At 32.9% G+C, this 15,231-nt stretch overlaps 1 protein-coding gene across 1 annotated transcript in view; it reads left to right on the top strand.

Annotated features, from left to right (window-relative positions):
• The window catches only part of LOC107447194 (nose resistant to fluoxetine protein 6), an 88,061-nt gene that overhangs the window by 40,004 nt on the left and 32,826 nt on the right, over nt 1-15,231 (top strand). The window contains exons 9-10 of the mRNA XM_087159095.1: nt 4,536-4,616; nt 6,584-6,752. Of these exons, the coding sequence (XP_087015221.1) occupies nt 4,536-4,616; nt 6,584-6,752 (250 nt within the window). The remainder of the gene's footprint in view (nt 1-4,535; nt 4,617-6,583; nt 6,753-15,231) is intronic.

Here is a 15,231-nt window from a genome sequence, read left to right as displayed (position 1 = left end):
TGGTTAGCCAAATAATCAATGATGAGATTCGGTTTGCAAAAAAAGAAAAAGAATAATTATAACTAAACGGATTACTCTTATACCATTAAAGACATTTGGTTGGATCGTTTTCTTCAGTGTTATGGAATTATCTCAAGAAAATCTCTTAAATTAGTATAATAGTAAACTGTAACCTTGGCCGAATATGCTTATTTTGAAGTAAAAATACATTTTTGTTGTAGAATCATATGAATTTTTTTAACATTTTATTTAGCGTGCAAAAGTAACCTCTGAAAATAAGCTTAAGGAAAATCAGATATTTTGGGCGATTTACAGAAACATGAATATTTTGCATAAAAAATATTTTCCGTTTTTTATTTTCATTGGCCAGCACTGTAGGCAACATATCGCTGGTTCAAAACTAAAACGACACTTCTGCATTCACTTCTCATTGAAATAACATGAGAAGTGATTGCAGAAGTGTCGTTTCAGTTTTGAACCAGCGATATGTCCTCTTGATACTTCATTGTTGAGCTTGCTTTCGTTGTCATCAAGTATAGGAGGATCAACATCACCTCAACAAGGAAAAAGAGAAATTACACCTATGCCAAAAGCGGGATTCGAACTCATATATTTGCAGGTATGAAGCCAACTTCTTGACCACCACACAGCTGGGTGGCTGCTTAAGAGAAATAAAGTTGGAAATTTGGACATTAGTAGAAGCAGATTACATAAAGCAGCGCTAGGGAGTAGTGCTTTCTTTAAGTAATTCATATCGAAACCTACTGATTAGTGCACTTAAGTAATGTGACTTCGGTTTCTTTTTTAATAGCATGGATTACACTTTTTATAAAATTTTCAATTGTAATTTCATACAAAGAAAAAATCTAATCCAAAATTTACGAAAAAAAAAATTATAATAAAATATTCAAAGTTTTCCATGCGTTAATCGCTAGTTTCGCACGATGTAGTAAATCTGACTTAATGAAACAAATAGTTGCTGTGCAAATTTTTTCCTCAAGCAAAAACTAAGGATAAAACTTTTCCCGGCTATTTTAGCTAAACAGGAGGAGTTTTGTTTCTCTCATTTTCTTCTTTTAGTTTTTGTACAGACGAAACATATTACACCGTTTAATCTCGTTACTTTGATTACATGCATAACTTTCGTTAGTTAGTTTTTCTTTTCAGTTTTTGTACAGGCGCTCAACTTATAACACCGTTTAATCTCGTTGTTTTGATTATGTACATAACTGTCATTAGTTTGCTTTGTTTTTCTCATTTTCTTCTTTAAATTTTTGTACAGACACAACTTGTAACACCTCTTAATCTCGTTATTTTGATTATGTGTATAATTTTCGTTAGTTTGCTTTGCTTCTCTCTTTTTCTTCTTTTAGTTTTTGTGCTGACACAATTTGTAACTCTATTTAATCTCGTTACTTTGATTGTGTGCATAACTTTCGTTATTTTTTTTTGTTTCTCACTTTTTGTTCTTTTAATATTTGTACAGACATAACTTGTAACTCTATTTAATCTCGTTACTTTGATTGTGTGCATAGTGCTCATTAGTTTTTAACTTCACATTTGATATAGTTTGACGCTTAAAAATCTCATTTTATCAAAGTCAAATAAATTTTTAAATTAAGAAATAAAATTTTTGACTTGTAGAAGCAAATAACTATTAAATTGAAATAAATTTAAATAAAACACTTAATAAATTCCAGTGCTAAGAAACGTAGGTTTCAGAAATTAGAATAATGATAGGAAGTTCTATTTTTTCTCTTTAAAATTCATAAAATTTTAAAATAGAAAAATACGAAGAAAAAAATATCGCGTGCAAAATTATTTCAAATAACTTTGAGGAATATAGTCATATTTATGTAACATTGAATTGTTTTTTACATTATAAAGGAATGGTTATTTTTCAATAGCGACCCATATAAAGTTGGCATTTTGTACAAAAACCTTATATTGCATGTTAATCTAAATACTAGTTTAATATTATTATTCTATAAAATTATATTCTATTATTATTCTTCAATTAGTTAGCAATCCTTGCGAAAGCATCAACAATCTCATATTTCTATTTGAATCAGTAGTTATCAGATCAATTTTACCGTGCCTTTGCTTTAATGCAGCATTTTAATAAAAAATTTAAGTCTTTTCAAAATATGCATTATAGATGTAAATAAAATTATAAATATGAAATTTATTTTAAGATACAACACTTTAAAGATGTTGTTGTTTTTGTTTCTAATGCCACTTGCCACACGGGCAACCCTGCTTGGTGAAACGGAGCAAATTTAAGGCAGAGTGTGCGTTTCTTGTTTTTCAGTCGAGTCGAGTTCAGTTTCAGAAGTCGAATTCTTGGTCATAGATGGTGCATCTATGACCAAGAATTCGACTTCTGCCACACCATATGTCGCATCCGTTTATAAGGTGGGACCATTCAAACATCCATTCATTCATCCACAGATCGTAATTTTGACCTGAATCAGAGAACGATCGATCTCCAATCCAGTACCCCCAGAGGTATTGATTGAACATAGAGGACTTTTGCGACTCGACAGATTTAACATGAATTAGTCAGCCGGCGGGGTTCGAACCCACGAACTCTCGGGCATGAGCGCAGTGCCCTACCGACCAGTCTATCCCGACCCACAAAATAAAGATAAATCAGTGTAGTTAATTCTTTTTCCTTTAGCATCAACTATTTGAAACTGCCTATAAGAGACTTGAAAATGCTGAAAATTGTTTCATCCCATATTTTTTTTCAAATTTTCCTTGCACTTATTAATTGTCTTTCCAGCTTTTTCAAATTTATTTTTCATTATTCTCCACAAATTCACGATGGGACTAGGGGATGAAGCCAACTACTTTAAAATACATATACCATTAACGTTCAGCCATTTTGAGGTTTGTCTTGAAGTGTGAGGACCGGCATGATCTTGTTGTAACAAAAAGCTGCAAGGGTGAAATGTTTCCATAGTATGAATGTGGGTGGGAGCTTCCCGCAAATTATTGAAAACTTCAATGATTATTTTTTGTGTGTTCAGAATGATATTCTATGCTTAACATTCTGTTGAGAAAATGATAGGTTTTCCAGATTGTGGTCTTTTTTTTTAGCTCTTTCGTTATTTTAAGACGTTTGTTCAGACTAAAAACTTTAGCTCTGCTATTTCCATCTGTATTCAGGCGTTAAAAATATACATGCTTATAAAGGGAAAGATGCCAACTGGATTCGAAAAAGTATTTTTTTTTAAAAAAATAAGCGAAATGCATTTAATGCTAAAATTATTTCCACCCCAGCCACATCAGCTCATCTTGATATTCTGGAATCTTGTTTCATTCATTTGAAAACGGTCTTAACTGCCGATTTTACTTTCTCGAACAATCTCTATAGAATTTATAATCATAATTCATAATACAGCATTTATATTATAAAATATTATTAGAAAAATTGTTATTTCATTTGGTTTGTTTGTTGGGTTAAAAGAAGGGGAGGAGTCCCAGGGGCAGCCATCTACGCATGGCGGGCAGCACTGATAAAGGGAACAAAATCAGGCATTTGTTAATTTGTATTTGTTTTGAAAAAAATTTTAACTGTAATGTTCATGTGGGTTAGACGTTGTGGGTGAGAATTACATGACGCGTCACACGAATTACACGAGGGACCCTATTGTGTTTACTATAATAATCCTTCATATAAACAGGGGTTCTACGTACTGGAATTTTTTTTAATGCTGGCAAAATGAAGTTACTTATTTTATCACATCGCCGACCATGTGGCAGAGTGGTTAGCGTGTCTGACTGCGGAGACATTGGCCGCGGGTTCGAATCCTGCCCAGGGCATGGATGTTTCTTTCTCTCTCTATGTTCTATGTCCTTTCCTCTTTGTGTGAATGTGATTCGCTCTATAAACGGGTTTGTGGTTGTGTGACGTGAGCGACGCTGCTCCACCGCCGTGGTTTCGCCACAAGTACCCACTGGGTAAGGAGCAGAGAGTAGCAGGTCTGGTATTTCTGTAACCAATGGGACAAACCCCTAGTATCCACCATTAAAAGAAATTTATCACATTAGTAACTTCCAGTAGTGGAATGTGTGCTTAAAAATATGTAGAGTGGTGCCAAATAATAAAGCAGAAATCAATTTAAAGTAGTTAATAATGGCAACTTTTCTGTCACATTTGTTTCACGTATGATTATTTTAACAATATAACAGAATGTCAAGGTGATTGTTTTCGTAAATTTAAACGATTGATAAATATAATAAAAGGTGGCAGACCTGGATGCATACTGCAATTGAGATATTAAATAATTAAGAAAATTAAGTATCTATCACTTTGATAAAAAAAAAGGGTGCACGAAGTACCACAAACATTCCGTTAAGCTCCATTTTTTTTAAAATTAAAAAACAAAACATGACTCTCAAACTTGCTTTTATATTCGATAATTTAAATTTGAATTTAATCACATTTCCTATTGTTCGATTTAACTATGCAGCATCGTAGTATATAAAACCATTCAAGTTTTGTTCTTTCTTTTTTTTTCCTTATCAAGCTCAGTTCTTATTTCATATGCTTGCGTCCGAATGAGAGGAAAGATAGATGTGACGCAATTATTCCTGAAAAGGTATCTCAGGTAATTTCTTTTAATCCTTATGCTCTCTCTCTCTCTCTCAGGTACATACATACCTGTACATTTTCACTCTTTCTGAGAATGGATTTTCCAAGTGGTAGTAAAACAGTTATCGAAAAACAATCTTACTCAAAAATAATTTTTTTTGACCAGGTTTAAATTCACTATCATTATTATGCTTTTATATATTAGTTGTAATTATTTATGTGTATAATGGTGGACAAACTCATTTTTAATTATTATTATAATACAAAATGCTTAAGGAAAAAAACATGAGCTTTGCTCCCATTTTAAACACGAAAATAAAATATTTCAGTAAAACTGGAAGTGCTAGTAGTCATGGGAAATGTATTAAAATATTTAAACTAATTTTAAAAAAAAAAATTGATACAAGTAAACAAGATAATTAAGCCACGACAAAAAAGTCCCAAAAGTGAGAATAAACAGGTAGTACCACAATTTCATTTCTAGCATGTTTTCTATAGAAATAAAAATTACGCGATTACTAGGGTTTATTTAAGTTATAACATATATAGATTAATAAGATATGCAGATTGTCTACTGTCTCAAAAAAATTCTCATTTAGTAGATCTGTTAATTACAACTTCAATTTAAAAACTAATTCATATTCCTCAATATCAGATTCTTCGAAGAAATAGTATCTTCAAACTAGTTCAGTTGAAAGTCACCGTATTTGGAATACAGGCAGGACTACCAACTTTCTACACTTTTTGTAAAAATTTATTCTAGTAGCAGCTAAGTTAATGCTTTGATGTATTAATTTTTATTCACTTAAATTTATTTTTCACACAACTACATATAAATTATTCAAAATTTCATATGAAACGCCACTTTATTCCAACTGTTTTATAGTGAGGCTTTTAAAATGTTGGCAAAATTACCAAAAAATCTAAATGTTCTGGTTTTAAAATGTATACCATTTTATAACATATTTTACAAAAAAAAAAAACCAGTAGTAGGCAGGCCTGAAAAATTTCATGATCTCAATAGTATTATGTTTTACCAGAAAGTTTTGTCCGTGAAAGTGCACGGCTTCTTTTACTTAAAGAAAGTGGTAATGTATTTTCTCCTTATCTCAATGGTAATTTTATAGCTTAAAGAAGCAGTATATATGGTGTAAAAAAAGAGTGCACATACCTATACAGACTTGTAGAGAATGTAAAACAGAGCGATATATCTGATATATACATTTAGGGGTAAATACCAATCATATTTTTCTTATTTTTATTTTTTATAAAGGTACTTTTTGCATGCTTGTATACTGTGGTGTGTTCTATTTCGGACGGAATTTTGCGGTATACCTCATGTATTCAGGCTTGCGAACTATTATGCTTTTTGTGAAATATTTACTAGAGTGGTTGACTTCTAAAACCCAAAACTTTCATTATTTTCAATAAAAGCATTTTAAAAGACTAACAATAAAAGAAAATTATCGCTGTGGCTTTGCATATGAACTTTAAAACATTTATATGCAGTGGTGTGAAAAATAAGTTAAAATGACTAAAAAATATTTCATTAAAACATAAATTTGGTTACCCATAGAATAAATTTTTACGAAAAGCGTAGAAAGTTGGCAACCCTGTGCATATAGCATTCCTAGATACTTTGCGCCTCTTGAAAACAGGCTTGAGAGAAAAATTGTTCAGTTTTATTTTCTAATAGCATATCAAATACATAATGCTTCTTACGCAAGTATTTATTAATAACACTAAAACAATTGTTGAAAAATATTTTTTACAAATTTGTGACTGAGTGTGGTGAAAAAGCGTGTTAAATAAACGTGGTGAAAGTCACAAAAGGCGATGTCAAAAACTAAAAAGCACAACTTTCTACTTTCGTTAAAATTGCAATATTTTAACAGCATAAAGTGAGAAAGAGGTAATCCCATAAATAAGTGTATTAAATTTTTCGGATATGAAAAAATTTGATAATTTTTTTTCGATATATAGGCTGACGCCAAGTATGATGCTAGTTGTTGCTTTCTTTGCGATTATCGGACGTTTTGGATCTGGACCTGCGTGGAAAGAAACTGTTAGTGATTTCTTGAGCAAGAACTGCTTAGAACGAGGATGGAGGAATTTGTTTTACCTTAACAACATTATCTATTCGTCAAAAACGGTAAGTTTTAAAGATTAAGGTAAACTTTAATGTCAATTTATACAGCTTTATGCTTCCAAATTCTTGTCCCCAGTAAGTAAACGCTCTGCACGTCTCTATGAAAAACGAATGATTCCACTAACGCTTAGGCTGACTGAAACCATACGGTAACTTATAAGCAGATCAATTCATTAATGGAAACTAAAGAAAAAGTTATGAAAACAAAAATCACTGCGATCAGAATGGAAAAATTACGAATCTCACAGAAACCGTATTAGCCTGTGGTATGGCGGATTAATTTCCAGGCATTTAAAACCCAAAATTTTTAGAACTGTTGGTAATTTTACCAGCATTTTTAAAGCCTCACCACAAATTCATGAAAGGTGTAGATCTGGTTTGGTCTGTTTGGTCTAGCTGGGTTCCTGAGTCCAATAAAGGCCCTTTTCCCATTCATCCTGCAATGAGAACATAAGCAAAAACAATAGACAGATTACATAAAATGCAACAAATAGTGGCACATATTAAGGTAGAGAAAAAAGAGTGGCACTTTGCCATGGTAAAAAGTAACAAATAATTGAATGTATAGAAAAGTTCAAGACATATTTACAAGTAGGGAAACGATTTACACGAGGGAAAAATATTTACATAAAAAGGAAAGAATTAACAAATATTTATAATGAATAACGTGAAGATCATAAAAAATTTCATTAACAAAAAGTGTTACCTCTGTTAGAGACCCGACCGTCCTACGAAAGGTATAGTATATAGTTGCGTTGCATATGAACTTTTAAATCATTATGTAGAGGTGTGGAAAATAAGTTCAAGTGAATACAAAGTAAAACACTAAAACTTAAACTTTGGTACCACTAGAATAAATATTGACGAAAAGGCTAGAAATCTGGCAGCCTACGTAAGAGTTGGCACAGTTTAGGGCAAAATTTTCAAATCTATGGGATCCAAGAATTTTGTATTCCTTACATTGTGGTTTAGTTTTTGAAACATCCTTTTGAAATGAAAAATTATTTCATTTCAGGTAGAACTTTTAATTTTTCAAGTTTAAGAGTCTTTTAAATTTAATTTACTTAAATGAATTTTATTTAAGCAGATAACCCGGTGTTTTAAAAGTTTGTTTTTAATGTTCTAATTTACTATTAAACCCGTTAGATCAGCAGTTCCTAAACGGTGTTCCGCAGAACTCAGGGGTTCCGAGGGTTAAGATTTTTTTAACACTTTTACAAAAATTGAAATCTTTACTTATATTTGGATCCAATCAATATTCCATAATTCATTTCGATTATTCCGTTTGAAATTATATTTAAAGTAAAATGCCAAAGAGTGAGAAAAGATTTCATTTAAAAAAATATATCGATATATTATTTTGATCAAGAATTAGGTGAATTTATGATAAGGACATGGATTTATAAAAAAATTGTAATACTATTTCACATTGCGCTTTTTTAAATCAAAATTAAATGTCTGAATTCTTTACTAAATGTTTCCCTTATAATCATTTTCAAAGTTTATTCAGTTCTTGTTTTATAATAACTTGGAAACATTTCTTTTAGCTATTTTAGGTGTACTCAGTGACTGCGAATTCAACTGTCGAATATAAAACATAATTTGATTAATGGTAAAACGATGAAAAAAAGTTCATTCATCTTAATAATTATAAAAAAGCCCAAGAGTCAGAATAAAGTAGTCTTTTATTTCTTTTAGTAACGCAATTATTTTTTATTTATTTTAATTATGATGTGGGGGCTCCGTCGAAAGAAACTTGTTTATTTAGTGTTCCTCAGCCGAGAAAAATTCGAAACCGCTGTTCTTAGATTTTTGGGCTATGAAACCTTAAATGCTCGACCTTTTTTGAGTGAAACCCCAAAACTTAATAAAGAAAGTTCATAAATAATTGTGAATTTGAGCCGTGGTGACTCAGAGATAGAGCGTTGGTTGCCCCTGGTTGAGGTGTCCCAGGTTCGAATCACAGCCCTGGCTGGTTAGTGCGAATTCTGTTCTCGGTTCACACTGACCAGAGTTCATGGGTTAGAATCACCATGCCGTCTAGCTTACCATGAATGTATGTGGTTTTCTCCTCAATGTACCGCATATGCGGGTTAGTTCAATCAAAAAGTCCTCAGCGAATGCTTGTTTGATCCCGGAAATCCCGTGTCTTCTGGGTTTGGTTCAAAATTACAAGGTTACGGATATAAGCATTGATAGTCGTAAACTAAGAATTGGGTCGTATGTTCAAACGCTATTTATAAAATATAAAGTCAAAGTAATTGTGAACAAATTAATCAACGATCGGTTGTTATTTTTTCGAAAATAATTATTAATTGTAATTTTTATAAATTATTTTGCAAGTATTCAATAAATGAAGGACATCTTTTAATCATGTAGTTTTATCAATACTAGTCTTAAAATTGTGCTTTATGTCAGACAGTTTAATTTACCGGCCACGAGTGGCAGTAATGAAGAAATAAATATGGAGAATTGTTGTATTCATATGATTCAAAGTAAATTTTAGAATAAATAAATAATTACAATATTAAATTAAGGTATTAATATCATAATAGGAAGCATTTAAGGCACTAATGACAATGTATAATATAAAAGTGACAACATAAAATGTGATCGTATATTTAAAAACAGTGTTCAAATGGATTTACCTGATCCTTCGTTCCAGAAGGATCTCCAGGATCGTGTGGTCTAATGGTGTCGTGTGGTCTAATGTGGCATCAGCCAGATTAACTGTAACTGTGTAGTAACTGTTTAGTTTTAGTTTCAGTTTGTATTTATGTTAAGTTTCAGTTTGTGTTTGTGTATCTCGTGAAGTTGTTATTAAATGTGTTTGCGAGATGCTAGATGCTGCTCATTTATTTAATATGTACTGAAATAATACATAACAACACATGGTGGCAGCGGTAAAAGAAAACAAATTAACGCAGTAAGTTTTGACTCTCCTTCGATATTCCAAAATTGCATCATGACATCAGCTCCTGCATATCACATAACGCCGCCAGAATCATTTCCTTTTTCGATTCCCTCGGAATGGCCTAAATGGAAACAAAGATTTTTACGTTTCCGAACTGCTTCTGGACTAATAACAAAAACAGATGAGGAACAAGTAGATGCTCTCATATACGTCATGGGTGATAAAGCTGAGGACATATTTCTTTCGCTCAGTATATCGGAAGAGGATAAAAAGAAATTCCAGGAGGTTTTGAATAGTTTCGACACTCACTTTGTTGTTAAACGAAACATAATATTCGAACGAGCTCAGTTCAATCGGCGAATTCAAAAAGAAGGTGAGTCTGTCAACGATTTTATTACTGCTTTATATGCTCTTGCTGACAAGTGTGAATATGGTAATTTACATGACGAATTACTTCGTGACCGTATAGTTGTTGGTATTAAAGATCAAACTTTAAGCGAAAAATTACAACTTGATTCTGAACTTACCCTGCAAACTGCAATTGACAAAGTACGTCTTTCGGAATCAGTTAAGAAACAACAATCACTACTAGTTGAAAATTCTACAGTTAATGCTATTAGTCAAAAGAAGAAATATAATAAAACAACTAATGCAGACAAAAGTAATTTTCAAGATTCGAAAAGTAAATATCAAGATTCGAAAACTAATTATCAGCGAAAAAATTGCAAATGGTGTGGTAAACAGCCACATGAAAAAAGAAACTGCCCAGCAAAGGACTCAAATTGCAGAAAATGCAACAAAAGAGGACATTGGGATAATGTTTGTTTATCTACTATTAAAAGAGTCAATGAACTTTGTGATGCTGGTTTTGTAGGACTAGTGGGAAGTACACAAAACACAGATGAGTGGGTTGTTTCTGTTAAAATACTAGGAAAATGCATCCAATTTAAAATTGATAGTGGTGCAGACTATTCTGTTATTCCAAGCAGTATTGCCTCCACAGTACTCAAACATGCAGAACTAAAAAGTACAGATAAAGTGATTTTTGGCCCCGATAAAACACCCTTGAAGTTAATGGGAAAACTGCTTGAAAATGTTGAATATAATGGAAAAAAATGCTTAGAAGAAATTTATGTTATAGAAGGACTCCAAACATGTTTATTAGGAAAACCTGCCATAAAAATTTTTGGACTTGGTCCCAATATCCAATCTCAATCTGTGCTCAACATTACAAGTTTTAATCCTTTTCATGAATTTCCTTCGTTATTTCAAGGACTTGGCTTACTGAAAGGAAGTTACCATGTTGAACTTAATAGTGATGTAAACCATATGCTCTAACTTCTCCACGTCGAATTCCAATACCACTTCTGGAGAAAACTGAACTAGAAATACAGAGAATGCAAGAATTAAATGTTATTCAGAAGGTAGAAAAACCTACTGATTGGTGTTCTCCTGCAGTGATAGTACGAAAAAAAGATGGAAGTGTGCGAATATGTGTTGACTTAACGACACTCAACAGAAGCATCAAAAGAGAATGGCACCATTGCCAACAACAGAATACAATTATCACTTTTGGCTGGGGCGAAAATCTTTTCAAAATTAGATGCAAACTCTGGGTTTTGGCAAATTCCTCTCGATGAAGAATCTTCATATCTCACAACATTCATCACACCCTTTGGCAGATTTCGTTTCTTACGTCTACCATTCGGAATATCATCTGCTCCAGAACACTTTCAACGTAGAATGTCACAAGCTTTAGAAGGTCTTCCTGGTATTATATGTCACATGGATGATATACTCGTCTGGGGTTCAAATCAAAAAGAGCATGATGAACGTCTAACATCTACTTTAATCCGTCTGAAAGAAACAGGAATCACTCTTAATAAACAAAAATGCTGTTTCTCTGTTAAGTCTATAAAATATCTTGGTCATGTCATTGATGACTCAGGAATACACCCAGACCAGGACAAAGTAAAAGCCATACAAAATTTCAGAAGCCCAACAAACAAAACTGAACTGAAACAGCTACTTGGAATGGCAAATTATTTAGCAAGATTTATTCCTCGATTTTCAGATATTATGGCACCTTTGATTTCTATGTATCCACAAAGAATAAATTTGTTTGGAACTCTCCTCAGAAAACCGCACTAAAAAAGTTAAAAGACATGTTGCTATCCGAACCTATACTTACCATCTATGACCCAAACAAACAATCAATTGTTACAGCCGATGCTTCTTCTTATGGATTAGGAGCCACACTGTGTCAGAAGCATGATTCTACAATCAAGGTGGTAGCTTATGCATCCAGAACTCTAACTCCTACTGAACAACGTTATGCTCAGATAGAAAAAGAAGCCCTTGCACTTACATGGGCATGCGAAAAATTTTCCAATTATCTAATGGGTACCAAGTTTCTTTTGGAGACAGATCATAAACCTCTTGTCCCAATACTTACTAGAAAATCTTTGGATGATTTAACACCTCGCCTACAACGTCTCAAAATGAGGCTCATGAGATATTCTTTTGATGTTTTCCACACTCCTGGGAAAAATCTTTGCGTAGCAGATGCACTATCTAGAGCACCACATCAACAAGAAACTCCAAATCTGGAATTGGAAGAGGAAGTTGAAGCTTTTATTAATCAAGTTTTAGAATCTGTTCGATGTCTTCAGAGAGACTTTCCCAGATAAAACTAGAACAAGAGACTGACTCAACATGCAATATGTTGATCAATTACGCTTCTCAAGGTTGCCGGAGAAAAACCAGATAGTATCATCCTGTTTACCCATTTTGGCCTCTAAGATATGAAATCTCCATACAGAATGGCTTGTTAATGAGAGGAAACCGAATAATCGTGCCAAATAGTCTACGACAAGAAGTATTGGGCAAATCCATGAAGGGCATATGGGAATTAATAAATGTCGAGCTTTAGCGAATTCAGCAGTATACTGGCCTGGCATTAGTAAACAAATAGAGGAATTAGTTCGGGACTGTCCTTCATGTATACAGGAAGCTAAAAACTGTTCTGAACCTTTGAAACCAACTAGTTTTCCTCAGAGACCATGGGAAATTGTAGCTATGGACTTATTTAAACTCCATGCAGAATGGTATTTATTAGTTACAGATTTTTACTCACGTTATCCAGAAGTGGCAAAACTGGATAGTTTAACATCAAAAGAAGTAATTTTACACTGCAAATCAATTTTTGCATTCCAAATGTTGTAAGATCAGATAATGGACCACAGTTTGAAGTTACCAGAACAGCCGAGTTTCAAAACTTTGCAAAAGTATACGGTTTTAAGCACATTACTTCAAGTCCAAGATATCCTCAAAGCAACGGTTTTGTTGAAGCAGCAGTGAAGATAATTAAATTAAGATTCAAAAAGTCTAAAGATCCTTACTTGGCTTTATTGAGTTATCGGACAACACCTTTAAAGAACGGCTACAGTCCTGCTGAATTGTTGATGGGGCGTCGACTACAGTCAACCTTACCTTTAGCAATTTCACTACTTCAACCAAAGCTAATAGAGAAGGAGATATTGGAAGAAAAAGAAGAGAAAAGAATAGAAAGACAGAAAAAGGATTATGATCGGAGGCACAATGCTCATGAATTGAAACCAATACATCCGGGTGACAAGATATGGATAACTGATAGGAAGGCTGTTGGAACTGTACAGAGAAAAGCTGAATCACCAAGGTCATACTTTGTTAAAGAAGGCAAACAAGTGCTTCGACGGAATAGGAAACATTTGATTCCAGGATCTAAACTACAGATTCCACCGCTAAACGATGATTTAGAGGAAGCTCTTTCAGAAAGAGATAACAGAAGGAGCTTACCAGAAATAACGGATCCAGATCCTACAATGTTAACTCAGAAGAAGGATGTATCTTCAAAAACTGTTGTAACTCGCTCTGGAAGAATTGTGAAAGCTCCCAATAGACTAAATCTTTAAAGGGGGGAGATGTGGCATCAGCCAGATTAACTGTAACTGTGTAGTAACTGTTTAGTTTTAGTTTCAGTTTGTATTTATGTTAAGTTTCAGTTTGTGTTTGTGTATCTCGTGAAGTTGTTATTAAATGTGTTTGCGAGATGCTAGATGCTGCTCATTTATTTAATATGTACTGAAATAATACATAACAACACACACCTTGGATATGAAAAAATAACGAGAGTTCTTTCAGGAAATTTTAAGAATCTTTATTTCTACTTCTCATCACTGGTTCTAGATGCAGGTGGCTCCTTACAGGTTGTGTTAACACATACGGGATCTCGTGGGAGAAAAACTTTCATCTTAGACAAAAAAGTAACTTCATTTCGAAGGAAGATGGATTCCAATTCTTAGAAAATGAAAGAAATTATCTGAGTTGTGCCGCATGCACAACCTGTTTATGGAAATCACATCCAATCAGGAACACGTGCTAAACTTCATCCTTTTTATACTAATGGAACGTGATGGTGTCTTGAAATTATTTTGTTAAATTTTGACTTAATGAATCTCCATAATTATTTCTTGTAAAAAGAACAATTGCTGAGCAGGAAGGCAAGAGCCTTGAAGCTATCAAAAAAAAAAAAAAAAAAAAACGAGAGCGATGCTTCTCTCTCACGGTGGCTTCCTCGACTGCCGCCAAGAAGGCAAGCGGAAAGGAGCAAAGTGAAATACGGTAAAAGTTAGGGTGGGGATAATCGATAAGAAAAATTAGTTGATCAAGTTAAAGTAGGGAAAGGCTATTGCGAACGAAAACTAAAAAAACTATTGAGGAGTAGAAAAAACAATGCAACGTGTGATGTAGCAACATCACAAGAATGCTTATCCGACTAATATCAATTAATTAATAAAGAACTAATTGAACATAAATTTTGCCTACCAGTTTTCGTAAGTAATAACATTTTGGAAATGATAAACAGTTAAATAATGTCATAATTCATGGAGATCTTACGAATAGAAACCCCTTAAATCTAGATGCCCCTCTAATTTTCAATCAAGTCCTCTAAGTAATCCTCTTAGTTTTCTATTAAGCCCTCTAGGTGTCCCTCTAGTTTTTACTATACCTCAAACGTGTATATCTATTTATGAATATGATTGGATTATGTTAAGAAAAGAATTCAAAATATTAAAGCAATTAAAATTAATAATAATAATATATCCAAATGGTAAAACGCGCTTAGAAGCAGTGAAACCAAGAGGAATTAAACAAATGAGACAATGAAAAATTAAAAAATTGGAAAAAATATGACTACAAAAGATGACGTCGCCAGGGGGTACCAGTTCGGATGTCATACATGCAAAAATTGCTTAATAATTTTACGAAAGGTTCTTAAAAATTAATGCAGAGATGCCAACTGCTCCGGGCACGCCAAAATAATTTTAAAAAAAACGGTAAATAATTACAAAAAAAATTTTGCAAATATTTGACTAATTTTGCTTGCTGTTTAAAAGTTATAGCAGTACATAAGAAAAGAACTACAAAGTGGTGAATTATATAAGCCTACGAATTATTTAGAAATAGTGGTGGATAAAAATCTACTAAATTGAATTTATTAAACCAAGAGTCACAATTGATAAACTA

This window comes from Parasteatoda tepidariorum, chromosome 3 (genome assembly GCF_982258835.1).
Source record: "Parasteatoda tepidariorum strain Cologne lab strain chromosome 3, Ptep-v5.0, whole genome shotgun sequence".
Lineage (NCBI taxonomy): Eukaryota > Metazoa > Arthropoda > Arachnida > Araneae > Theridiidae > Parasteatoda > Parasteatoda tepidariorum.
Note: the sequence above shows the minus strand (reverse complement) of the source record. Positions and strands in the feature narration are given on the sequence as shown.